This window comes from Platichthys flesus, chromosome 10, assembly GCF_949316205.1.
Source record: "Platichthys flesus chromosome 10, fPlaFle2.1, whole genome shotgun sequence".
Classification (NCBI taxonomy): Eukaryota; Metazoa; Chordata; class Actinopteri; order Pleuronectiformes; family Pleuronectidae; genus Platichthys; species Platichthys flesus.
The window spans coordinates 3,545,842-3,573,589 of record NC_084954.1 but is presented as its reverse complement, the minus strand read 5'-3'; the positions used below and the strand labels follow the sequence as shown (position 1 = coordinate 3,573,589).

The 27,748-nt window shown below is 43.9% G+C and overlaps 1 protein-coding gene and 1 long non-coding RNA gene across 4 annotated transcripts; one reads left to right on the top strand and one right to left on the bottom strand.

The window, feature by feature from the left end:
- Positions 1 to 12: 12 nt before the first annotated feature.
- On the bottom strand, positions 13 to 27,748 carry galnt16 (UDP-N-acetyl-alpha-D-galactosamine:polypeptide N-acetylgalactosaminyltransferase 16). The gene is made up of 15 exons (XM_062397517.1): positions 27,341 to 27,748; positions 20,247 to 20,428; positions 18,391 to 18,489; positions 18,235 to 18,302; positions 14,975 to 15,040; positions 12,988 to 13,109; positions 9,834 to 9,921; positions 9,451 to 9,535; positions 8,707 to 8,810; positions 7,223 to 7,349; positions 6,296 to 6,388; positions 5,991 to 6,074; positions 5,259 to 5,385; positions 3,798 to 3,914; positions 13 to 1,456 (listed from the first exon to the last, which is right to left on the bottom strand). The coding sequence occupies exons 1-15, from the start codon at positions 27,539 to 27,541 to the stop codon at positions 1,313 to 1,315; spliced, it is 1,707 nt and encodes a 568-aa protein (XP_062253501.1). The 5' UTR covers positions 27,542 to 27,748; the 3' UTR covers positions 13 to 1,312.
- On the top strand, positions 1,448 to 5,346 carry LOC133962080 (uncharacterized). Of its 3 annotated transcripts, XR_009922072.1 has the most exons (4): positions 1,448 to 1,591; positions 4,789 to 4,885; positions 4,982 to 5,084; positions 5,213 to 5,346. It is a non-coding gene; the product is annotated as an uncharacterized LOC133962080 (long non-coding RNA). The 3 variants fall into 3 exon arrangements; XR_009922071.1 differs by having other exon boundaries at positions 4,789 to 5,084; XR_009922073.1 differs by lacking the exon at positions 4,789 to 4,885 and having other exon boundaries at positions 1,449 to 1,591.

Sequence of the window (27,748 nt, the reverse complement as noted above, 5' to 3'; positions counted from 1 at the left end):
AAGAGCCAGGTGAAGCATTAAGTAGTTTTTATTTACGATTTGAAATCCATGACTCAGGGAAATATGCAAAGTCTGTCCCCCCTTTACAAAGTCAAACCAGATGTTTGTTGCTCACGATGGAGACAAATAAGACAAATAAGAGCAGTGGCCGGACTGAACTACAGGGAACTTGCTGAGGTGATGTCCTGAACAGCTCTGTGAGGTGATGTCAGACATATTTAAGACGTCTCTGGAGCAGACGATGGTTCCAAGGACTCCACTGTCGTCCCAGTGGCCAGTGACAGACGTCGACATCACTGGTTATGAAGTCATGTGATCGGCTGATCAAAGGGGAACTGCATGCTGGGAGCTGTTGGGGTTGGGGAGGCTCTGGGCCTCATGCAGTCCGCGTGTAGAACAGGGATGGAGTCAACGATGCCTTGATTACATTACACACCTTTCTGTATAATCAACCTGGAAGTTAAAAGCCATGAAATATAAACCTGCTAAATTAAAGAAAAATAAAGATAAAAAAATCTATGACGTGCACCAGTTTGATTTATGTCCCATCTGCAAACATGGAGGAGATTGGGTTCATGACCTCCACTGCAGCCAGCCACCAGGGGGCGATCCAGTCACTTTGGTTACAACTTGACGACCAGAGCAATAATTTCATTGTTACGACATTTTATTCTTCAAACGACATAGAGAGCACGTCACACGGAAACCAAGCCATCGTCTGCTTCAAATATTTACAAGAAACTTGAAAGAGAGACAGGAAAGAATAATCGTTTCTTTGGGTCCGACCATGCAAAACAATAAATAATGTTCCTGATGGAGCTTTGCATGGTGCTTTGCATGAAAAGCTCAGATTGTAGTTGGCTGTACATAAAGCTGCCCTGGGCCCGACGCGCCTCAACCCAAGACCTCGGACTCATCTGCTCCCGTACAGTTTGCACTCATTCATTCTGAGACAACCCACACTACTGGAATCTTTAGCAGATTGTTGACCAGGAGAGACACAGAAATTAAAAAGTGAGATGTGCAACAGTTTTCAGTGAAAAGCTCAGAATACATAGAAGAACTGCAGCGTCCTCGTCGGATGAAGCACTGCACACCATAGACCTCTGAAGGATTCGTTCGACGAGGCCTTTAGAAAAACACTCTCGTCACAGCGAGGGGGGAGCTTGAAGTCGACATCACAAAAATACAGTTCTCAGTCCTCTTGTCCCTCAGCAAAGAGACAGACGGAGCAGATCCCCCCCCCCCCTCTGAGTCCCTCTAAAGGTTGGGTCCACAATCTGCCCCTCTCCCTCCTCTGCGTCCCAGTGGCTCAGGAGATGATCTGCGGCTCCCAGGACTGGCTGGCCACCTGGGGGAGACACTGAGCGATGACCAGAGGACCTGCCGGGGTCTGGCTGTCCAGGCAGAGGCCGCTCACCGTGTGCTGCAGAGCCGTGCCCTTTGGCTTCCACTTCTGCAGGGAGAGAGAAACGGGAAACTGTCAGTCGGCTGCACGGCTTCACATTGACGTCCTCACGCCTCCTCTGGTTTGCCGCACGGCCGGCACACATCAGCGACGTGTATCGGCACATGGGGTTCGTGTTAGTAAGTGAGTAATGGACTGAGTCAGACCTGGAATACAGTAATCACACGAATGATTGATCTGCTGCTCTCACAGTGGAAAAACCATACAGTGAGTGTCAGGGCACGGCCGCCTGCCAGCACACAGGAGAAGAGACTATTTGTTATTTCTGATCAGATGTGCCATGAATGTTCTCCAGCTGTTACTGGGATCAGCTGTGGTGGAAGGTAACTCACTGGTTCACTTGATATTCTTTTAACCTTCTGTGCTGTTTGATTTATTGTCACATGCACAGTTAAAACAGGTGTATAATACAATTCTTACTTTGCTAGTCCTCCAATGGCAGAGAAATATGATTAAAAACGAAAATAAAATAATGTATTGACATAGTTATCATTAATTCAGCCTGAGTTCATCCTTTCCCTTTTGCTATGGAGGGATTCAGACGTGTGATCTTCAGTTTTGTTATATTATTTATTGTGTTGTGATGTTTTTTCCCTGAGTAACAACCTGGATTGGTTTTTTTTGACGCTCCATAAATTGAATATTGCTTTTCACGGAGACTCCCCAGGGTTCAGTCGCTGTTTGTAAAAGTGTCAGAGCGAGCTCGACAAGAAACGTGAAACCGAAATGAGAGAGAGTGAGAGCTCGAGTTCCCTCAACAGAGCAAATCATCGTATGTGTGAGTGATGTGTTTCTGAGCTCGCTGATTAGACAGTGAGAAGTTCGCCCAGTGCAGATCTCCTGAGCCACGTGGAGGCTTATCCAAGAGCGGAGAGGTCATCTTAAATTCCTGCAGGAGGAAGAGTGTGGCAGCGTGTGTGTGTGTGTGTGTGTGTGTGTCACATTCTGTAAACGCACTGCTGTATGTGTGTGTGTGGTGTATCTGTGCATGTGTATGGGACAAAGAGAAGGAGGGAGGGGAAATGTCAGAGGGAAACTGAGCTGATATCAGTGTTGGAAGACATGAAGGTGTTTGAAATAAAACTGTCAATATGAAACAGTTGGAGACAGCTTTATAGATATTTCAAGACAAAGTTCAACATTCTGCAGGTTTTTCATTGTGTTTATTCTTGTCGGTCGGGTTTTAAAACCACTTTTAGATCAGGACAAAAAACACCCAGTAAAACTTAAACTAACTGAGTTCTTTTTAATACAGCTATGATCAGGAAAACCTTCCTATTGAACTATTAATGGATATTAATGGAAAGAGATGAGACGGCGTTAACCTTAAAATCCTGGAGGAGGGGCTGTGTATAGATGTGTGTGTGTGTGTGTGTGTGTGTGTGTGTGTGAGAGAAATTTAATCTTAAGAGTGAAAATTACACATTTTATAAAAGTTTTTAAAGAACGAGACACCGGTGTGTTTTTAATGAAGCTTTAAATACACCAGGTTCAGACAAAATCCTGCTAGTAATACCCAAAATAATTGAGCTATTTTAAGAATAAACAAAAACTGATGTACAAAAGACTAAGTAAAGTTGATGAATTGATCAAGATGGTTTTACTGTGATCATGGAAAACTGGAAAATGTATATATTAACCTTTCTGTACTCTTTTGTTTCTGAAAGAGTTAAACCCTCCTGGACTCTTTCACTGAGAGAGCAAAGTCCAAAACACAAATAACTTCTTTCCTTTCAAGGGGATTAAACGTCGGGACAAAGAGGCCAAACGTCTCCCACTGCTAAAACTGATTGCTCGTTAACTGGCCGGCTCCCAACGAGCTCTCAGAGGATTGCACTGGGCCAGAGGAGGGATGAGAGGATGGGCTGGCAGGAGGCCCACACACACTGATACACATGGTTCCAGTTATCAGCTCGCTCCTCAATGTCATGAATCAAGCAGGCGGCCGATACGGGTTCACGTGGGACATTAGCGTTCACGAGGGGGGGTAGGAAGTGCTGGGAGCGCTTGTTTGACAGCGTCTCCTCTCACTCCGGGCACCACATCTTTGATTTCTCACTTCAACATCGCGAGCGAAACATCAAGGATGAATAAACAGCTCGATTCCAAAATGAAACAACCACCTGGAGAAGCTAAGACCTGCTGTTAACACGACTGAAGATGGAAGCCTGAACACCGTCTCACATTAACCTTCAGCTCTTGTTCTCATAAGAGATTAAACAACACTTTGCTTTTTATATATTTTTGGAACATTTTTTGTGGAAGAAGCAATCTTTCAAAAGTGACATGAAAGATATTTTTGAAAAGAGCAACATGGCGTTCTTCTTACCTGTCTGGGCTCTTTTGCATTGCAGGGCTCCATCTTGACCTTTGACCCTGCGGGGAAGGCTGAAATGGCCAAGCAGAGGTCCTGCTGTCGGATCAGCGGCTCAATCAGCTCCCATCTCTGCAAACACACGAGAGAACAATGACCACTATCATCTCGATAAACAGTCATAAGGACACATAAGAACTTATAAACACATTTTATTTAGAAGGGCACTTTTCAAGCCGGAGGAGACAGTGAAAAAAAAGAGTAGAAACACAGTTTATATGAGAGTTCATGTGATTTTTTTCAGAGGAACTTTTGGTTTCATGCATTCTTTAAAAACGCACAAATAGTAAATCTGACATTTGTGATTTTTCAAATTAAATTAACAATTAATCACCATAAATGATTGGTAATGCAGCAGTGTTTGTGTGAACAATGGCCTTATATATTAAAGGTTATACAAGAAATGATCTATTATCTAAACTGCTTAGGTTTTTTTCCAGAGGTGGGGGGGAATAACCTAGACGGGCCAGACACGTATAAACAGCCAATCACTCTCACATTCACACATATGGTCCATTGAGAGTCTCTGATCAACTGAACCCTAATCTGCACATGTTTGGACCGTGGGAGGAAGTTATTGAGCTGCAGAGAAAACCAGTACAGACACTGGGAGGACATTCAAATTCCACACAGAAAGGTCTGGGATCTGAACAGGGAACCACTGCACCCCTTTGCCGCCCCATGGGACATTTAAGCATTTTGGCACATTTGCTACAACTATCATTCAAAAAACACTTTGTCTCTGTCAAACTGAGATAAAGAGCTGGAAAATGCATCAGTATTAATATAATGGTAAAATCTTAACAGTGATTAATGTTGACTAATGTGACTAAACCTAAACGAAGGGTCAGGATGTTGTTCCTCCTGAGATGATTCACAACATGTGCTCGCCTGTTTCCCGGCAACTGAAGAAATATATATAGTTGTTTTCTCACTTTGGCAACAGAATAAGAAAACTGAAGGGAGCTGGGATTGATAAAAAAAGAATAACACATTACACGATGACGACGTAAAGAAATGAGTCATACAAACACATGACATATGTAAGTCATTAATTTTCACCCTTAAGCAAAGCTCCATGCGATGTCCTCCATATACTCATGTGAGTGTATTAATTGTGTTTGGTTGTGAGTTTGCAGGATAACGCAAAACCTACCACACAGATTTTCATGAAACTTGGTGGAAGGATGCAGGACGGATGAGGAAAGAACCCAGAACAGTTTGGTGCAGATCCACATCAGGGTGTGGACGCAAGATTCAACATTGCAATATAAGGAGTTTTCCCACATTTCGTAGATTTCCCAGAGATGATATTTATGGGAATGATATCTCTGATCAGGTCTAAATTCCTGCACATTTATTTGACTCAGGTTTGAAGTGTGCGACCCAGACTCTGCGCCTCCTGAGAGTCCTGACCTGTGACTGTGGCCGGCTGCCTCCGAGGCCCCTGCACTCTGCCAGGCCCAGGACGTCGCTCCCACGGGTCTCCAGACACAAACCGCCTTGTTTCATCAAACTGGACACCGCCTCCTGCTCAGGGACCCTGAGGGAGCCGATTACAGAGAGGGGGGGGGGGGGGGTCAACCAAAGGTCCCATTACAACACAGAACCATCCTTTAGACTTGAGTCACATCAATGAATAATCTGCATTGCTACATCACGTATATACAATCAGAGCTGAGACACCACAGATATTTGGATAGGAGCCATAGATTGAGAGGTGGAAGATTAAACTAACTAATAACAGATGGATTTAGGCTGTGAGTTTATTTTGTGCCAGAGGAAACAGAAGAAACTCAAACTCTATTTGTGATTGGGCCTTTTCCACCTGTAAATGTCTTTCTTTTGAGGTGAAGTGATGGTTGAAAATTACTTCCACTTCATTTCAGCCTCCGATAATAATCAAAAGCAAAACGTGTGAACGTACTATTAACAAAAAACAGTTATAGGTTGCTGGGTTATTTATGGAGTTTGAAAGAAAACTATTTGTAGAATCACAGTTTATGGAGAAAAAGGAAATAAAGCAACATTTTGGAAAAAGCCTGTCTAACCCTTTTTACAATTTCTTCCCTTTGGGCTTCAAAACTCTAAAGTTTCACATCAGACACAGAGCATTGATCAAATTCAGATTTCCTGCCGGAGTCGTACCTCAGCTCGGGGTAGACGTTCTCCATGTACCAGCGGAAAGGTTTGCAGTTCAGCTTCCGCCGCAGCGTCAAGCGGTCGGCAATGCTGCGAGAAACAAAGATCAGCATCCAGACAGACAGTATGAAAGGGAGCCATGATGCGAGCACGTAGAGAAAACCACGTACATCTCTATTATTTATTATTTTCTGACAAGCAATAAAATACTGAGGAGACATAAGAGACCTAATCAGTTTGTGTGCAGCCTGCACCGAGCTGCGTTCTCCATGAGACTGAGAGAGAAGAGGATCAGAGGAAATAAGACAAACCTCCCAAATGCCTTGCCCTGTGCCGACGGCCTGGCAGAGTAGTAGTACTGTTTATACTCGTCCATCCACACCTCCGCAGCCCGCCGGGTGTTCCTGCACACACACACACACACACACACACACACACACACACACACACACACACACACACACACACACACACACACACACACACACACACACACACACACACACACACACACACACACACACACACACACACACACACACACACACACACACACACACACACACACACCTGCTCAGACGTGGTAATGACAGTGCTGCTGGCATTCCTGCAGCCAACTCTAATGACAGCGTCGCACACAGCAACAAAAACATCTCCATCAGGAGCCCTCCTTAAAAAGTGTTTCTGCAAGTGAAGACGAGATAGTTTGGATTCTTTCACAACAGAGAAACTTGTGATAATAATCTGACAGTGGAAGAATCTTCCAGACGAGATATTTATACAAAACTTCTTATATTGTATAAATATCATATATTGGAGGTAAATCTGTGTCCAGGAGGGCATGAAATTAATGTAAATAAACATTTAATTCAGTGGCTCCCAACAATCTATCTATCTATCTATCTATCTATCTATCTATCTATCTATCTGTCTATCTATCTATCTATCTATCTATCTATCTATCTATCTATCTATCTATCTATCTATCTATCTATCTGTCTGTCTGTCTGTCTGTCTATCTATCTATCTATCTATCTATCTATCTGCTTTAAAACTCTGCTCTCTTTCAGTTTTGAGTGATTTTGGCTTTTCACATTAAATTACATGAAATGTGAAATTTGCCCTAAACTTCCTGCTGAGCTGATTTGAAGATCTTAACGCTGACAGACGGATTAAGTGTCTTTGCAGGTGGTAAACTGTCAGTTGCTGTGATCAGACATGACGTCAGGTTCGCTCACTTGATGTAGGTGAGAGCGTTTCCGTCTGGGAAGTCGTACGGGTGGCGCTTCCTGAACACGTGACCCACGCGGCTGCAGGGAAGGATCTCCAGACTTCCTCCGCACATCCACACCCGGAAGGAAAGTTCTGCAGGAGGACAGACGTGGAGGATGAGGCAGGGAACACAGACATGTGGTCATCTGAAGCGGTTTGATTTGTACCATCCCAGAATTCTGCCTGAACATTTTCACGCCTCAAATCGACTATAATCCATAAATCAGTAGGATGAAAGCTGCTGTTGTGGATCAGTGAAGTCTCTGCAGCTTTGTAAATCCCAAGGACGCTCTTGTTATTTTGCAGCCCAGGCTGATGGAGCTCTGCAGAACCCTGAAGCGTCTGCAGTCTCCTCATCTGCTCTCGTCAGTGGAAACAGCTTTTTAAATAGACACCGACGTCAACAAGACAAATAAACCCAAGCACCTTTAACTTCTGAATAAACACTATTTTGTTCCAAAGCGTCACAAACACTAGACTTCAAATGAGTCCAAACTGAAGAAGTCATTATTCTTCTCATTATGCAAACTACCAGGGGGAATCCAGGCCAAATCCATTATCCCTCATTGGTTTTTCCTGTTTAAATAAATGTGCTTCAAAGGTCTAAGTGTAAGATAAATACAGTTAAAGCATCAAAACACTCAATCCACAGAGAAACGCTAACAGCCGACACCTTTTGCCGCATCTGAGCACAACATCTGTCCTTTTATTTGTTCTTTTAACTTTAATAACAACACAAATACGAGCTGTCGTTGTGTAACCGAGCCAGAAGACGACTACAAAACTGAAAGATTGTCGAGTAAACGCTGCACAGCCATTGTCAGGACAACAGAGTATCGTGATAATAACGTTATCCGACATGAAATCATGAAGCATTTTAGTCGGGATTAGATTTTCTGTTTGGCTCTTTCAGCTCAGACAGCTGAGCAACACTTTACCAGAGAGTTTCTCCACGATACAGCGGTCGGCTACTGTTAGACAATTATTGCTAGCCAGAATGAAACATGAGGCAGGAGATGCACAACTATATTGAGATGTTTTTTGGGGGTAAAACCACAAAAATGTCATCTTATGGAATAAAATATTCAATAAAACATGTTAAATAAGAGACATTTCATTTTAGAGGCATCTACAGATTCAAATTTCTTTGAATTTTCCGATTCAATATGGTTTTATTTTGTAAAGTAAGTGTCTATTCTCATTCCCTTCTTATAGGCACCTGCAAGGAAGTTCACGTTATAAGAATTTAGTGTAAAACTCCTAGAAAAGTATAAAGTGTGAAATGATACTTAACTTATTGGATCCACTTATCTTTATTAGACAGAATCCTGTTAAAGTTTATGTCTGAGCTCAGGCAGCAGGTCATCTTTGTGTGTTCTGAGATCAAGGTCATTTAAATAAGTTATTTTTTCTGATGGAGGTAAACGTTGAGTATCATCAGCGAGCTCACCAAAGTTCTCCCCCCCCCAGATGTCCATGTGGGTGTCGTACTGGCCCAGGTGGTTGAACCAGCTCTTGTCCATGACGAAGATCCCCCCGGCAATGACGGGCGTCCTGCAGAGACAGAAGCACTCATTTAAATTCCCTCTTTGGATTTGTGGAGATTTCACAAGCTTGATGATTTATCAGCTTTCTAACTCTGCAGGTGAGCGTCTCAAATCATTACAGAGGAAAAACTACACTCGACCGGATCCACACATTTCCATCAAGTTTCTTTTCAGTAGTTTCTCTGTAATCGAGAGGAAGAGGAGCGGCAAGGAGAGGAAGAGGAGCGGTAACGTGAGGAAGAGGAGCGGTAAAGAGAGGAAAGAGGAGAGGTAACGATAGGAAAGAGGAGAGGTAGCGAGAGGAAGAGGAGAGGTAACGTGAGGAAGAGGAGCGGTAACGATAGGAAAGAGGAGAGGTAACGAGAGGAAAGAGGAGAGGTAACGTGAGGAAGAGGAGCGGTAAAGAGAGGAAAGAGGAGAGGTAACGAGAGGAAGAGGAGAGGTAACGAGAGGAAAGAGGAGAGGTAACGAGAGGAAAGAGGAGAGGAAAGAGGAGAGGTAACGTGAGGAAAAGGAGAGGTAACGAGAGAAAGAGGAGAGGTAATGTGAGGAAAAGGAGAGGTAACGAGAGGAAGAGGAGAGGTAATGAGAGGAAAGAGGAGAGGTAACGTGAGGAAGAGGAGCAGTAACGAGCTTCGGAGACGCACCTGATTGCCTGAGTCGGGTCACTTCTGGCCATCTTCTGCTCGATGGGAATCTGCTCCCACTTGAAATGGAGACTCCAGTCGAAGCCTGAGAGAACAAACACAGCACGACTGAAACAAAACGTTGATTTGATGATTTGATGATTTTATGTGGTTGAATGATTTCACTTTGTAAATGAACCCAGTGACTCTAAACGTTCTATCTTCACAGACTTTACACACAGACTGGACTCGGCTCTTTTGGGGGAATTTGCTTCTCGGCTTCACAGTTGATCCGTTGAGGATTATGATGTCATGCAACAATGGATTTTTGGAAACGGGGGGTTTTCCTGCAGCTGCGTGTGAATCGTGTGTTACTGTGCACGCTGCGTGTTCTGAGTCCTGACCTCCTCTCAGATCCGCTGAGGCCGCCAAGTAGGCGAAGTTATCCAGGCTGATGACGTCGATGATGGGGCTGACCACTCGCGTATGGTCCTGAGAGGAGGAGAGGGAGGGACAAGATTAAACATTTCACATTCACACTCTTATTGGTATTTATATGTTAATTTGTAGCTGATCTGTCTAAAGTCTTAGATTGTGTTATTCATTCATCCAATCTATATCACTTTTATCCAATTATATATGCATAAAAGCTGTATTGAAGATTTGGTGTGGTGTGTATTTGATTTCTTCTGTTATATTTGGGTGTGGTTTTGGATTCTATCAAATCCCAAACATATTATTTATCATTCATTTTGTGCGTTTATGTGGAATAAACCAAACTAAATAAGCTGAACTCAATTCAGGACATAGACGGGATGGAAAAGCTGTTTCTCTCTAACCCCAGGTGTAAAAATATAAACATATAAACACACATAAGAACACAATTTAGTACGATAAAATGCTTTAAATTGAGTGCACAAGCGTATTGTGGAGACATTACCAACATCTCCTGGTCCCAGTGTGCAGGACCCCCCCCCCCCCCCCACACCAGTTAGTAATGGACGTGAATGAATGAGAGATGAACTGTGACCTGTTAAATTACCTCCTGCTGCAGAATTAGCACCAACACAACAGTAAACACAGCGCAGAGGAGAACTATTGATCTCGGAGAGTTTGTGTGTGAGTGTTGCCTGCATCTGTCTGTGGACGTCTGGCTGTGCCAACACTGCTGTTTGCCCATAAGGCATCTGTGTGTGTGTGTGTGTGTGTGTGTATGTAGTGGGAACAGCTTAGCATTGGGACACTCTAAAAACGACTGTTTCCAATTAGAACAGTCCCTCTCTGAATTCCTGAACCCGTCCTGAACTTTGAGTTCTCTGCACTCGGAGTGGGAGTGTGTGTGTTTGTCTGTGTGTGTGTTTGTGTGTGTGTGTGTGTGTGTGTGTGTGTGTGCGTGTGTGTGGGGGGTCAAGTGTGAAATGCCATCCTGCCGGAGAGCATTTTTTGCAAAGTGATCCTCTCGACTGCTTTGAGCAAGAGACAGTTTATTGGGGTTTTAATGAGCCTCTGTGATTTGGAAATCCATGAAGAGGCCAAATGGATGTGTCTGAAATTTGATATTCTGTCTCTTACAGTCGGATGAATTCACTGTCGCATTTAAAGGACTTTAAGATCTATCGTCTGCAGCAGAGGGACGAGCAGCGATTTACAGGGAAGAGGATCTTTAGAAAAAAATAAAATCTGTAGATTAGAAGATGTGTGTCTGTGCGCTGTGGATTTCACGGAGGTCTCAGTTTGCTTCATCGCACAGATATGTCACATCAGTATCTGAGTAGGAGAGGAAACAGTGTCCAGCTGGAGCTAAAGGTCAAGATCCAGACCTCTGACTCACATCATGTTCTCAACTGTAAATGCTTATTACACATTTGTGTGTTACAGATTACACAAGATACATGGCAGAAGCATTTTCTGTAGATAAACAAATTTCATCTTGATGGCTTATTGAATTAAATCAACACGTTTCTTTGAATCAAATGTTTGGTCACAATCTCCCTTTCTGTTCCTGTGATGGTTTGTAAACAAAGTGCTTGTGCAAACCGTTAAATGACATTTGACCTTTTGGATATAAAATGTCATCGCTCACTCATTTCATCCCAGCAGACGTTTGGGTAAAACCACAAAATTCAAATGATTTCATCCGATGAGTCGTTTCTATCGAGTTTCCTTCAAATCTAAAACATAGAGCTTCCAGTCACTGCCTCAGTGGTTTTCTAAGTGCCAGATAAGAAGCTGCTCTCAGACCTCCGGGCGTTCTCCCTCACCTGCTTGTTACAGACATGTTCCTGTAGTCATGAACACGTCTGACCCAGATAATCTGCAGCTGAAAGACAAACTGTCTGAAAACTGCTCCAGACAACTAACAGCACTGGCATTCAGGTAAAACCTCACTAAGCTGCAGAGGGACATGTTGTTCTCCTCCACCAGTAATTAACACATATATAAAATAATGTTTTATAGAGAGCTCCTCATCCAGCTCTCTAAACCCTTTACGAAGACGGGGGTGCGGTGTCAGGAAGATGAACGAGTCCAGGACCAGGGGCGGCCGAGCCGAGGAGCTGCAGAATCATCACTGCGCTCTCACACTAACACACGCTAACACACACTGACACACACTGAAACACACACTGACACACTGTAACGCAAGCTGCATGAGTCAGAGCTGCCCAGAGCCACAAGGACGAGTGTCGGGGAAACACAATGTGCAAACAATCGCACTGTGTACAATCTGAATGAGGCACTGAGGTGCAGTGTCGCTCAACGAGTTTGGGTTGTGTGTCTGAACAAACTGCAGCAAAGACACTGCTCACTCTCTAATGCTTGAAATGGATTCCTAGGATTTAATAGGAATGTTGAGCCTTTCATTGCAGAGACCTGATCTTTTGGTTGTTCCTGCTCTACATGATGCTGTGTCGATTTAATTAGAAAAATGTTTTTATTGGTGAGAATTCCTGTTTGCCCCAGTTTCCTGTTTCTCTGTATAAAGGTTCACACGAAAATACGAAATCAAAATCGACCAGAGAAGAGGATTCTGCATTTCCTCCTGTTCATGCTTTTATTTTGAATTGTGAAACCCTCATGATTGGATATCATGGTCCCGTCCCCGGTGGCCTGCATGATTTCATGTGTAGGACAGGGTGGACGGACAGAATCTTCAGTGGGTTAAAAACCAGTAGAGAGACCCAACGTGCCGCCTGAAGCCAGAAGTGACTTCAACACAAACCAGACTAATCCGGTACAAAGCTCCAGAGTCAAGTGGAAAACACCTGGACTGGGAAACAGCACCTTTCCTCTTCCAGCGGGGGCAGGGTGTGACATCAGGTCCACAACAAGTTAAGTCTCACCCGAGTGTTGAATCAACAGTGTGAAGGCCAACAAGTTACATCACAGCCAATAAAATCCTCCCCTGAAGCGTTACTTCACAAAAACTGTAGTGTTTCACCTCCAAAAGAATGTGTGGGATATGTGTGTGTATGTGTGTGTGTGTGTGTGTGTGTGTGTGTGTGTGTGTGTCTGCAGTGTATCGAGTGTCTGATTGGTGAGTGTGAATGACGGCTGTACCTCCTTGACTCGCTGGATCATCGGCTGCAGCCAGTCGGCGTTGACCTCGCAGTGGCTGTCCAGGAAGGTCAAGATGGAGGCCGAGGCCGTGTTGGCTCCTCGCACACGTGATCGGATCAGACCTGAGGGGGGCGCCGGACACGCGACAGGGAAATGAGATCTGATTTAACACTGGATCGCGGTTATGGAACCAAAGCACATCCTGGGTCACATGGGAGATCAGAGTCACACTCCTCAGCACTGGAAACACTCGACTTCCCTCAGCTTAATGTGATGAATGGTGATTATTTAATGGCTTTGGATTCTTATTTTAGTTTTTATAACAGTGAGAGATAAATAAAAAAGCCAGAGCAGTAAGTTACCTTGAATTTTTTAGTTTTCCGAACATTTCCCTTTTTGAACTGGTCCTGTGAAAAGCTGTTTATTTCCTGCCGGCTGAAACTTGAACTTCCCGGATGCAGAAATGTCAAATTGGGCATTTCTAGCTTTCTTCCCATCTTTTTTTCTAGTGTTTATTCTTTTTTATATTTATACGTATTTATACTTGGCAACAAACCCTGAATCTGACTCTGTGGCTCTGTCAAGTCTAATCAAATTCCTACCCAACGCTCTTTACTTCCACCAGGTCTCCAGTATCGTAACTACCTCCTCACCTCCCGATGCAAAACATGAATAAGTGGTGCAAAGTGCTGCTGCGGAGCTTTTTGAACAAATCCTCCTAAAGACCTCAGATTTCTTTACACTTCCTGTCCATCAGAATCAGAAACTAACGGCAGATTAAATTGCTCCACATGATCAGGACCTTGTTGGGTAGATTACTGCAGTTTTCTGTTGTGTACTTGTTGCTTTCATCGGTGCACAGATTGATTATCAGAGGGAAGTTTCTCCGGAAGGCTGCGTTGAATTCTACTGAACTGAGGCAACTGGGCTTCTCTGCCTCTTCAGCTGGTTTCAGCAACGAACAGAACCAAACTATAAAAATTTGATTTCGAGAGGTTTGACATCATGTTTACAAACAATGTTTTTCTGTTGTTTTGAAGGTCACATTGTTTACTGGTCACATTGTTTCCCTGCAGGAAGGAGAACACCCTCCACAGTTTGAGTCCTGCACAAACTTGAAAACCTACAGAATCTCATTGAAGTTATTTATTTGCCGAGAGGGAGTCGTCTGTGTTTCTGGGATATTTACGTTGGGCTTCGGCTGGCAAAGCATCCACAGAACAAACAGCCTTTAGAAATGAAACCAGTTAATTGGATTCTCCGGAGGCAGATACCAGATTGGGTCTCGCTCTGTGACCCAGCAACCACTTTCAATTGCTCGGTGAAAAAAGGAGAAAGAGGAAAAAGTGTTGATGTGGAGCTGGAATCTATTTTGAAGAGGAGCTACTGAAGCCGTCGCTACAAACACGAGACGGTGAGGTCATTTGCATTCGACACAGAGACGAGAGGAGCAGGTTAAACGTCTGTTTACTTGGTTTTTTGTTTTTCTGCAGCATCGACACTTAATCAAACAATCGGAGGAGATTTGTTCCAAAGTCTGTGACAAACCTGTGAAAGGCTTTGATGAAAAAATAATTGCACCTTTTTAAAATAGCACAAGAAGAAGCCCTGGAGCCGAACGTGGTAATTTTTAATATGAGTCATAGAGAAAGAGATTTTAGACATTTTAACAACCTGCATGAAAACGTTTTGGTCACGGCCCCTTCTTTAAACAGGAGGTCACCTGACAGGTCACCTGACAGGTCATGTGACGACCCGAATGAAACAAAGGAGGAGGTAACAAACTATATCTCCTTTTTTTTCTAAAGTTAAACAAACAATTATGTGTTTTTTGGTTGAGTTAAAAGATGTTAAACTAAATCTTCTCTTTCTTTTACCAGAATTCCTTTATTTCGGACTGGTTAATAAACATAAAGCAACTGTAAGCCGAGACTTTCCATTAGACTAATGGTCCCGCCCCCCCCCCCCCCCCCCTTCCTCCACTCACCCTCTCTCCTGCCGTTCCTCAGGCAGTGCACTTTGGGGATCTGAGCGAGCAGCTGGCAGTCCTCAGCTGGAGGAGGAGACAAGAGGAGATGATGAGACGTGGAAGCAGGACACACACAGAGAGTACCCCCCCCCCACACACACACACACACACACACACTTCATAGATGTCCAGCACGCAAACACACGCACAAGTACAAAGTTATACAGACACACACCCTCTGCAAAGGCCATGGCGCCATGTGACCTGAGCACTCATCACATTCAGACAACCATCCTGCAAATAACCACGTAAACACCAAAAAAGAGTTTCCAAACAAAAGAGTTTCATTTCACTGGATAATTTAATTCTAAATCACTTTTCCATAAACAAATGCAGCGAGCGGCTCGTTCCCATCGCCTGCTCCCTCTCCTCTTCACCGAGCGTTATCTGGCACAGAGCTTTTGTTGATGCACACAGTCGGACATCATCACAAACAGCGTGAACAAGCAGGTACACACAAGCACACACACACACACACACACACTGTGGAGAGGATTAGCACCAGCAGCGGACAGCGAGTGTGATCCTGCTCAGGGGGTTGAAGGTAAACCGAGCAGATCCTCTTCTCAAACAGCCGCAGAGAGGCAGGACAAGCTGGACTCAATCTACTGTGTGTACACACGGGCTCTGTTTGCATTCACAGCTCAGAGTGTGAGTGTGTAGATACTAAACATGTTGTAGGGACACACATCTATTCACACAGTCACATTAAGGGGACCTCTCTTCCTTATGGGGACAGAAATAACGTAAATCTTTAAATTTTAAGTCATGTTTTAAGTCTAAGGTTAGGTTAAGGTTAGGTGTGTGTTGTGTGTTGTGTGTGTGTGTGTGTGTGTGTGTGTGTGTGTGTATTTATATTTATTGAAGAGGAGAGGGGGCTTTATCCAATCAGGAATGAAGAGCATACTCACTGAACAGATGTTGCGGACTACCAGGCAGATTGTGTTGTGTTTGGTGTGTGTGTTTGTGTGTGTGTGTGTGTGTGTCCATAAGCACATGTGAGTCCTGAATACACTTACTCTAACTGCACTGCATGTTTTGAATATAAAGTATGTTTGCACAGGAAAAAACGTTGAAATGTAATAACGTTTTTTGAAAAAATGCAGTAGAGTTTTTCCTTGATGGGATGTTTTGTCCCATGATGCATTGCACAGGGAAACTAGATGAGCTTCTCTCATCTGATGAAACTGAAAAACTGCAACTGAACAACTCAACAACGATCAGATAAAGAAATAAATAAAAATTAAAAGATTCTAAATTTATTTTGTTTTATTTTTTGTTTGTTTGTTTGTCTGTTTTGTTTTCTTCTTAACTATTTTATTTATTTTCTTTACTATTGATTCTTTTTTTTTTTTTATTATATATATATATATATATATTTTTTTTATTATTATTATTACCTGTTGATGTACTGTAGATATTTATTTATTTTCTTAATTTTTTTTCCATTGATCATATGTATATATTTATTCATTTATTAATTATTTTTGTATTACTATTACATTGTTATTATTATTATGATTTATGTCATCTATTCCTTTATTAATGTATTTACTTACTTATTTATCCTTTCTCTCTCTTCCTCTATCAACCAATTTTTTTTTTCCCGTTTTTCTTTTGTTTGTTCTTCTTTATTTTTCAACTATATATGCTCATCTGTTGGGGCTAGGTGCCGGTGGGAGGGGGGTGGGGGGTTGGTATCTGTTCTGTTGTATGTTGAAATTACATCTGTAATTTTTACCGTAAAACTATTGTTTGTTTGTTAATTATGTAAAATTCAATAAACAGATTGTTAAAAAAGAAAAAAAAAAAAAAAATTCTAAATTTATTCAATTTATAATGAACAGCACTGATCCAAAGTTGTGGTTTGCTGGACGTGACTCAAGTCGTGTTTTAGTTCCTGTAAACAAGTTAAGTTCCATAATTGAATTGAACCCTGACAGTGCCCTGGCTCCATCAGTACACAGTGTTTACTGCAGTGGACTCTCCTCGGTCACATGCTGTCCACTGGACTCACAGTAAAGATCAATGTCCTTGACTGAGGACGCTTTCCTCCGGGCGAGCGTTAACAGGATTAAACCCAGAGAGGACAATCCTTCCCTCTACCCCCCCCCCCCCCCCCCCCTCCCACCACCTCCTCTATCCGGCAGCCTGCCAGCTCACACCGACCAATCAGCTCTCACTCTCGCTCCCTGTCTCTGCTTCACCTGCGCTCTGGACACTGCCCGTCTGTTTATGAAGTGACACGACTCTGAGAGATATGTGTGTGGTCGGGTGTGACATCATCACTGGCCCTGAACCCTGTCCTTCTGGTTCTACAGGAATATTATGAAAATACCGACACGAGGAAATTAAAGCTGTTAAAGGAAGAGGAAATAAACAAGCCTGAGACAAACAAAGTAAAAACAAGAGATTACAAAAAAATCAAAGTGGAGAAAAAAATTGATAAATCCCCAAATACTTAAAAAACAAAGTCCAACAACAGGGAGATTAACAAGATCAATTAGATAGATGGATACTTCATTAATCTCGTGGGAAATTCAATTACTATTAATCTAACCCTGTCATGGCTGCTGGTTCATCGCTGGGTGCAGGTAAACTGGTAATTAACGAGGCAACTGGGAGTTAATAGAGCTGCTGCCGCCGCTGAGACGCCACGGTGTCGATGTCTGGCAGCTTCAACACCTCCAAGTGTGTCTACATGTGTGTGTGTTCAGTGTGTGTTTGTGTTAGTGAGTGTGTGTGAGAGCGCACGGTGAATGTGGTCCTCTCTGCAGACAGAAGATGCATGTGGTGGTGATTACAGACAGTAACAGGCCTGAGCTCCTGTAGTTCTCGCTGACAAAGCGGAATAATTACTGAAATGTGGTTTTCCTGTAATTCCACCAGCGCCGGTGGGTTACATGAAAACACACAGGACCCGCCCGTCGGCTCCTCGTCTTACTAATGTCCAGGTCAGTGAGACAAATGATTCATTCATGTTTCAAACTCGATCTCATGATCTGCTTCCTGCTTCTTTCATTCCTTTGACATCTTAGCATCAGAGCCCAGATACTGTCAGTGCCATCAGTTTCCTGCAAGAGGCTGAAATATCCCCTTCCACACCCAGGCTTCGTGGAAATGCTTTGGTGAAATGTCAAAACAAAACAATATCAAATGAATCTCCACCTTTGTTTTCACCAGCAGTCAATCAAACAAAAAACCCCACAGTGACTTACGGTCAGAGCTGAAGTCGTCGATCAGGATTATTTCCTGGATCAGAGACGCCAGACTCCTCATCAGGACGCTAGAGGAAGAGGAGGAGAGATGAAGATCGGTCATGAGTCACCGCTCTCCGGAGTGTGATCCGGCCGCTCAGTGTGCGACCTCGTTACCTTTTGATGGTGCGCAGGAGAGTGGAGCGAGCCTCATTGTGGAAAGTGATGATGACGCTGGTGGAGGGGAGGTCGGCGTCGTAATTCAGAGACGCACACCTGCGGAGACACAAACACACAACAGGGTGTGAGCGGGGCTGACGTCTTCCACCAAGGAAATCACAGCAAGTTAGACAGAAATATCATGCACAAGCACACACACACACACACACACACACACACACCCACACACACACACACAGGGGTCTCAGGCGGTGTTGCCCTCCGGAGTCGCTTCAGCATTTTTGCTGTAATGAGATGGAAATATGCGGTTGCTTTCAATCTGCACATAAAGCGGAAGGCGCTTTAAATCGGTGGTGTGAAGACACAAAGAGGAAATAACACAAAACCACAGAAAACTGTTACCGCACAATTAATTCACTGTTTGTTCACTGAACAATTATAAAGAGTCAGCGAGTCGATCATCCGGTCCGGTATCAGGGTTCATACACATTTTGATTAATGGATTTCAATGACTCTCCCATGACTTTTCAATAACTTCAAACCAAATTTTGTGAAATCTCGGTGTATACGCGACAAAATGTAGTTTTTAAACTAACAATGAGAATTCCAAGGCATACAGTATACCTTAAATGACACAAACCCAAGCATGCCTGCTTATATTTTGAGCCTATTTCTTTAAAAGCATATGAATCATTTAAAACTCAGCGTGAATGAACGACATGAAAATATGAATATAACAAATTTCCATGACTTTTCCAAAACTTTTGGGATTTTATTTTTTGTCCATGACTTTTCCAGGTTTTTCATGACCGTAGGAACCCTGTTATACAAACAGTTGTTTGTCCACCTCTCGTGTTGTGTGTCCGTGCGTCTGCTCGGTGGCTCGAACCCTCAGTATTAATTGGGCTCAGCAGTAAACACAGCTCCTGTATAATCCTCTTTTTAACTGTTTCTCGCTGCTTTAACGGAGCTTTCACCTCGTTCCTCTCTTCTTCTCCCTCCTGCTTGTGACTCACTCGTGTCAGTTTAATTCTCACTGCAGCTGTTAACAGTAAAAAAAGAAAAGAAACAGGAGGAACATCAAACCTGCCACCCAAGAATAGAGCTTCAGTGGAAACTATGGTGACAACAAATGATAGTCGATCTGCAGATTATTTTTGTTCCCTCAATTGAATAAACTCTGAGTAAAGAATGTCTGTTTCTCAAAGACAACTGGTTCTTTATTATGTGCAACAAAACCAAATGCATCAAATCTGCATTTCATTGCTATATTTTATTCTTTTCTATTAACTCGACATTTGTTTTATTGCTTTATTTTATCTATTGTCTCCTGCATGAACTTGTTTGGATTTGAAATTACACTGAATGTGTTTTCTGCTTTTGTGAAACAGTTTTCTTTCTACTGCTAGTTTCGTATTGTTATTATTATATTTGGTCATTTGGAAACTTCAAATATTTAATTTTTACCTGTAGTTCCTTTAGCCTTTATCGAGTCCCATAAAGACAAACCCAAGACACGAAGACAGAAGATTTTTAAGAAATAATATTTTCATTGCACAGGTTGAGAACTGGCTGAGAGACAGATTTTTAAAGAAATAAGCCTCCTTCCATCTCAAGATCAATATAGGGCTTTTATAACTTTCTGTGTCCGGGTCTTAAACCTGCTGCACAGGTCGGATCAGGACTCTACAACAATAACATCCTATTGACCCTGAACCCACCAGTGAGGGAGTGGCACTGTTTGTTTTGCACACATCCCTGTGCAGCGTAAGCTTGAGATTAGTCCCTGATCTGTTTGAGCAGATCGGAGCGGACAGAAAGCGCCTGGGCCCGGGGGGTCGAACCCTGCTCACCTGTAGTGCCGGGTGTCTCTGATGGCCCGCTCGCTGCCCAGCCGGTCGCTCTCCTGCAGGTTGAAGGCATGCTCCCTGTACGGGTCGTCCCCCGGCTTCAGCTGCTTCGCCGCCAAGTAGGCCTTCTCATCGAAGCCGCCCAGCAGCTGCCCCTGCTGCTCGGCCCGCGGCGGCTGGGTCACCTGCAGGAGATCAACACGTCATGGTGTGTTCAGATGTTCACGTCAGCAACAACCAGGGTGATAGGAACAGTCCAGACTCCAAAAGGGACAGTCAGAGAAGAAACAAATTATGAAATGAATCTCAAATTCAAGAATCCACCAGATTATCCATCCAGATCTGAATCTGCCAGAGCTGAACTCTCACAGCAAAGTCTGTGGAAATCGGTTGGGTAATGTTTGTGTTATCCTGCTGACTAACAGACAAACGATGATGATGATGATGATGAATATATAAACTCTTATTTCAGTGGTTATCTACAGTTTAGAATAAATACTTAACTAGAACCACCCTGCAGTTATACACCTCCTCACACCGGTGCAGTTATAGCTTAACACATTTCTTCGACCTTTGACAATTGATCACTTGAATCTGATTTCATCTTTGTGATAACTGGACAAAATCTGAATCCATTCCCTGAAGGCAGGCTGTAGATATTATGTTCACGAAGCTAAAACTCTGATTCCCAAATCTAATCGTTCATCTGAGAGTCCCTGTGACCCTTTGAGCCAAATGTGACCGGATTCTGAAGATAAGTCAAACTGACTGTTTTCTACCAAAGTTGAAACGACGTGTCAGACACATCAGTTTGTTCTGGTGTTGACACTCGTCTCCTCCACGTTAACACACTGTTCCTCTGCCACAGCCATTATCATCGTGAAACGGCCCAAAGCCACGTCCCCGTATTTTAAAATGTTCACAAGTTTTTTTATTCCACTGTTGGTTTCACGAGCCTCCGGGTCACAAATCTTCACCCACGAAGAACAGACTGAGAACAGAAATAAAACTACCTATTCACCATTTGACTCTGATTCACTCATTTACAGATCTTAATTTTTTAGTCTATGGCTTCACCTCCGTACTGATTATTTGTGAAAAAGCCACATGCACAACACCTCCTCTGCTGAGCTGCTGCATCACAACCTTTAAACCAGTCTTAAGCACAGTATCAGACGTTTCCTATTGAAATGCTCTTTTCTTTTCTTCAGGTCACAGAGTCATTTCTGCAGACTGGGATGAGCTCTTGTCAAATCGGAACACGGAGTCTGTAAATCCAAAGTAATTAGTGGATTTTCCCCTGGAAGCAGGTTTAGCAGTGTCTGGCAGCCTGGGATGGGTGAGCGTGAGGCTAACACAGCCGAGGAGAACATGAAGGCAGAGGAGAGTAATCCTCATCAAAGAGGAGCAACAGAGAGGCGGAGGATGGGAGGATGGGAGGAGGACAGAGGGAAAGGAAAGAAAGGCCGGAGCTTTGTTCTGAGCTTCTTTATTAACAGTCGGTGTAGATGGAGGATTAAGAGAAAGCTCCCTATCAGGTTCAAGTGAGTGTGAGCTCATTTTCAGTCTCTGCAGAGGAACAACTCTTAAAGATTCAAACACACACCCATACACACACAACCATACGCACACACCCATAGACACACAACATACCTCCGTGGCCACAAGGACATAACATTTATTTCCTTGAGACTGACTTTAACCTCAGTTAAACCCTCTAACCCTCACATTAACACAAACCTTACCCTAACCTTAAAACATGTCGTCACCTTGTGATTGAAAGATTTACTTTTTCTTTTCTATCTAGTGATGCCAGGGAAACAAATAATGGAAGAGTGAGTTATGGAGCTTTGTTTTACATTTCAGCTATTATTTGATCTGTTATTCCCATCAGTAGTAAACATTATATTAAATAATAATATATTAAAATCACACATCATTCCAGACCTGTCTTTCTCTCTCTTATCTTATCCCCCTTGTTAACTAAAGGTATCCTCATGAGTAAACACACTAAATGTTACTCTGAGGATAAAGAGACCAGAATAACAGAAGGTCCTTTGTGGCTCGCTCCACTGAATTAAATATGAATCTCGTCTGGAAGATGAACAAGTGTCTGCTGGCTCCGTCAAGCCGAGTTAAAAGATTCAACAAATCACATGCACAGTAGAAAATCTGCCTGGTTGGCTGCAGAGGCCTGAGAGTCTGCAGAGACTGATGAAGACGTCCTGCAGAGACTGATAAAGACGTCCTGCAGGGGACACGCACGGCAGATCAGATCATGTGGTGGTGATGTGCTGAGCTTGAGTCCTGTTTATGATCTGTTTACATGTCATGCAGTCAATAATCATTTTCTAATTTTAACAAACTGGGGTTATTCCCTATGAGAAACAAATCTGAAGGTTTGTCCTTCTTGTAGGATGCAGAATCATATCATACTCGATTCAAAGCATGAGAAAGGTACATTTTCGCATGTTAACAATAACAATAACAATAGGGAATTCTGTTTTTTTCTGTTTGGAAACATTACGTGAATTTCCAGAGCTTCACAACTGTGGAGCTGCTAAACATCCCTTCTCTGTTTAAACGAGCAGATGATAAAAAACCTTTCGAGCATTAAGCAAATGATACAACTAATAAAACCCAGAGCACTCTGGTAAAAGTATATTTTAAGAACAGATTGAAAAGAGGTCACAGATTCTGCTGAGCTGATTTCCTCAGGCAGCTCGCTCCACAGCTTCCAGCCCATGACGGAGCGATATCTGTCACTTCTAGTTTTCAGTCCAGCCTCTAGAACAGATAAGAAAACAAAATCCTCTCCCCTGAGAACCTCAGGCTACGTGCAGGTAGAGGCTGGACATATAGACCTATAGCGATCCAGCCATGAAGAGCCTCACAATCCACAGCAAGATCTTAAAATCAATAATTCAAACACAACGGGAGCTGGAGCGAGGCTCAATCTGATGTGGTCACTTATCTTGGACCTTGTTAAAAGCCTTGAGTCAGAGTTCTGTTCAGCCTGGAAGTGATCAACTGATCTTGTAAAAATGCTCTTTGTGTCTTTGAAAGATGAAAAAGATCATCATTTGGAAATAGGTCTGAAACAATAAAAAACAATACAGCACAAGTTTTTGGTTTGTTACTGTCCAACCAAACGCCAAGATTCTCTGTGACGGGGAAACAGCAGATGTGAGGATGTGTCGTGTTAGGTGCTCGGAAACAATCTCTAGTGAAGCCACTTTATGTTGTGGAAAATGCAGACGTGTAGTGAGTGAGCTCAGCCTGTGAGGACCAGTGGCTCTAATGTGAGGGTACAACTGTGTGTCATCTGCATAGCCAAGAAAGAAAATGGCATGTCTGGATAATATGTGGAAGCATGTAAAACCATATGTGTCCCTGAACTGAACCCTGAGGGACGCCGCACTTGACAGAAACAAGAGATGACATGTGAGATCCGAGTGGAGAAGGAAGGAGTCACTGATTCCTTCCTTCTCCACTCTGCTTTCCTACACTCAGACTTACAGCTGAGAAAGAACAATGAGATAAATTCAAGACATCACCAGACCTGGACAGCAGCTGGTACCTGGGATGTTTCCTTTCTGTGCACTCATTGATTCAGATGCAAATGAAAGGTTGCCCTGTGTTAATGTCAGTTTCACAGATTAAAAACTATAAACTGATCCTCGTCCAACCTACTTGGAGAATGGAGATTTTGTGTATTCGTCTGGACAAAGCAGAGTTTAACATTTAAACTAGAGCTTGTTTACGTGTGTGATCAAGTTACTGTAAATCCAATAGGACCCGCTGCAGAGTCCTGATGTAAAAGAATAGTTGAGATTTAAAGATTTAAAACTAGAATGGCCCCTTATATCACCACCAGGGCCCCAACAGTCAAGCTGCATCAGATTTCACAGTCATAGGTCTCAGTCCCCTGAACTGTGAAAATGTCATTAAGCTCTCTCACTCGCTCTCTCTCGCTCTGTTAAAGAAATCTGACACATTTCACATCCTTCCATCGAGGTTTGGGGGAAATCCATTCAGTAGCTTTTGTGTAACCTTGATCACAAACAGACAAACAAGTTCAGTGTGAACTGTTTTTAAAGTCACACAAGGAATCCAAAGATAAGAAAAGCTGCCTGCTCATTGAGAAAAGAGACCAACTGGTCCAAAGTCTCCGAGCTGAGGACGAACCCAACGACTGAAGACCACAAATACTGAAAAGCTGCTGGTAATCTCCAGCATCTGTGCTCGGACAAACTTGGAGACTCGGCCCCACATGTGAAAACACATGGGACCAGGGACATCGAGCCCAAAGACAAACTGACTAATTGATTGGCTGGACGTGGATCTGTGGACAGATGTTTACAAAATGTCCACCGCAGCCGCAGAGGCCAAGACGGCAGATGTTCAGGTCAGAGAGAGAGACCGATGATCACTGCTGCTGGGAACGTCAGAGTGGGATTAGAGCGAGAACAGCTTTCACACAAGAAGAGAGGGAGGAAGAAGAGGAAGAAGAGGAAGAATAAGAAGAATAAGAAGAAGAGGAGGAGGAGGAAGAAGAGGAAGAAGAAGAAGAAGAAGAGGAGGAGGAGGAGGAGGAGGAGGAGGAGGAGGAGGAGGAGGAGGAGGAAGAAGAAGAAGACCAAGGAGAAGAACAAGAAGAACAAGAAGAACAAGAAGAAGAAGAAGAAGAAGGAGCAGTGAGAAGAAATCAGATGAAAAACAAGTGGAGCCAATGAAAACAGATGATGTCATCAGGAAACGTAATGCTGCTAATGAACAGAGGTAAGAGGAAAAGAAAGTGGGAGAGAAAAAGAGAGAGGGACGCAGACAAGGGAGGATATGAGGAAAGGAATAAAGAAGGGAGAAGGAGAAGGATGGAAACTATGAAACAAGATGAACAGGGAAAGAAAGTAAATAAGAGAAGGATGGACAGAAGGAAAAGGGAAGAGCAGGAAGGAATATCGAAGTGGAGAAGTAAAGATAAAAGAAGAAAAGAAGAGTTTAAGAATAAAAAACCAAGAACAGGAGGAGATAAATTAGAGAATAAATGAAGAAGAGTGAAAAGAAAGGATGGAAATATATAAGTGGAAATGAAATTGCAGAAGGAGGGGTACAAAGACGGAGGGATTGAGAAAGAATAAAAGAAAGGACGGGGATATTAAAGGACGGAAATGTCTCTCTACCATTCTCTCTCTCTCTCTTCCTCTCCCCCCCCCACCTCTCTCTCCCCCTGTCAGTGAACTGTTGGACTGTGTCCTGCAGCCTCGGAGCTTCAGGTCACGTTACCAGAGCAAACGGCGTTGAGGAGAAAGTGGGTTCGATGCCGGCGGTGAACGACCTCGCTGAGCAACATTCAACATGTGCAGAGCAAAGACCGATCTGATTAGAACGTCTGTCTGAGGACACCCTATCCCTCTGTTCCCTCCAGTCAGACTCCAGATCTGTTTGCATCTTCCTCCCTTGTTCCTCCTCCTCCTCCTCCTAAGCAGTGTAAACACCACAGCAGCTCCGGCCTTGCCCTTGAATTATTGAAAGCTTGTGAACGGGGCTTTAATGACCCTGGAGTGAAACATCTCGACGTGTTGGCACACATCACGTCCTGCCACAGCTGAGAGGCTTTTACTGCCGTGGCAAATTGTTCTGCTGAGTTTCCTCCGCTGCAGATACACAAGGACACATCCAATGGATTTGTCAGTCAGCTCGGTCATGGACGACAGCAGCAGGAGCTTCGAGCAGCTGCAGAGGGAGGACACTAAACTCTAAGTGATGATTTCTACACTTAGAAACTCGTGTTCTCACAGAAATGAAACACCCACGTTGGCCTTCAGTGAGTCTCGCTGATTTCATCGAGCTCAGGAAAAGAGCCGGACCGATATGAGCTGGAGGAAAACACTGAACACCGAGGGTTTCAGTGTTGTGTGTTTTATTTTGTCGCCAGAATAAACAGACACTTTGACTTTTACAGATCCTGCCACGTCATTAGTAAGAATTATCACTCCTAACAAAAGCCATCGGTTGAATCAGAAACAAACTCTTGATTTCTTGTTATAAAATGTAAGTTCAGCATTAGGAAAACTTTTATTTTATAGAATAAACAATGCAAAGAAAGTGCTTTTATTAATTCAAGTTCTATACAATTGGTTGTATTTTATTTACTGTATAGTTATTTATATTAAAGTTTGGGTTTAAACTATAAATTAGATGTCAAAGGGTTTAGATAATGACATAGTCTGGAACTTTTACAGTAAATCTTTAAAATGCATACTTAAGACTTTTAAACTAAAAATGGGTTAAAAAAGGGTTTAACTACATGATATAAATCAACATTTATATTTCTATCAACTCTTCACAGCTTCAGATATGTGATTCTTTAACGCTCTTAAAACCCAACAACGAGAAGTTAAATATAAAAGACTCAATCTTCATCAGTGGTTCCTCCAGCTCCTCTTCACCTCCTCCGTGTTTCAGCCTCAAAGCTCAACAAGCTGCAGGTCTGAAGTGAACCAGATCTCCTCCATCAGACTGTGAGGCAGAGACCACCAGAGACCTCCACCTCCTCCACCCACACACTGAGGTTACCCACCTCCCTCTCTCCCTCTCTCTCTCTCTCTCTGCGCCACACCACCAGCGGACCTGACCTGGACCAGAGAGCGCTCTGTGGCGTAATGTGGTTTACGCGTTGTTTGCGCACGACGCACAGGACTTATGGAAAGCCTCTTACGGGTGATGGAGGTTCTCTAGGGCTCGGGCACAGGCACTGAGACACCGACACACACAAACACACACACACACACACACACACACACACACACACACACACACACACACACACACACACCGGAGGAGGAGGACAAGCCGCTGATGCCTGTGGATGTGGATGCACGGGCTGCAGGTGGAGGACGGTGCTGGAGGAGTCATCCAGCTGTGCCTCACCACCTCCTCCTCCTCCTCCATCATCCCCATCAGCTCTCACACACGCACATCAACATGCAGCACACACTCTCCTGCAGAGACACAGTACCGTGCGCAGCGCCGCTCTCCTCCCGTCGCTCCTTCCTCCTCCTCCCCCCCCCCCCCCCCCCCCCGCACACACTCACTATCAGCGGGATGGTCCTGTCATCCCGGTGGATCTCCAGCCGCCCGGGGACCCCCTTCTGCCCGTGGCTCCTGCCGCGGGTCTGCGACGACGGCGACGACGACGACGTCTGCGGCTTGTTGTCCTGCCACAGGTAATAGAACGTGCCCAGGATCCACGCGACGGTCAGAATGGCGATGGCGTTGGCCCGTATCCTGCGCATGGTGAGCCCATACGTGGGGGGGGCTCCGCAGGCGAGCCCGGCTGGTGGAGGTCGGTCCGCGGGACAAGGTGCTGCCTCCCCGCCGGTGATGAAGCGCAGACACACAACCTCTGTCCGGGAGCAGCCGCTTCTTCTGGAGGAGCAGCCGCTCGGTGGGATCTGCGCACTGGAACGGCCTGGGTCCTAGCGCCGAGGCATCTGAGAGGG

Excerpts from the sequence above, each read along its gene's own strand:
- galnt16 (XM_062397517.1), bottom strand. The coding sequence starts at position 27,541 with ATGCGCAGGATACGGGCCAACGCCATCGCCATTCTGACCGTCGCGTGG. Across the intron at positions 20,429-27,340 it reads ACAGGACCATCCCGCTGATA|GTGACCCAGCCGCCGCGGGC; the intron begins GTGAGTGTGTGC and ends GATCTCCTGCAG. Across the intron at positions 9,922-12,987 it reads TGATCCAGCGAGTCAAGGAG|GACCATACGCGAGTGGTCAG; the intron begins GTACAGCCGTCA and ends TCCTCCTCTCAG.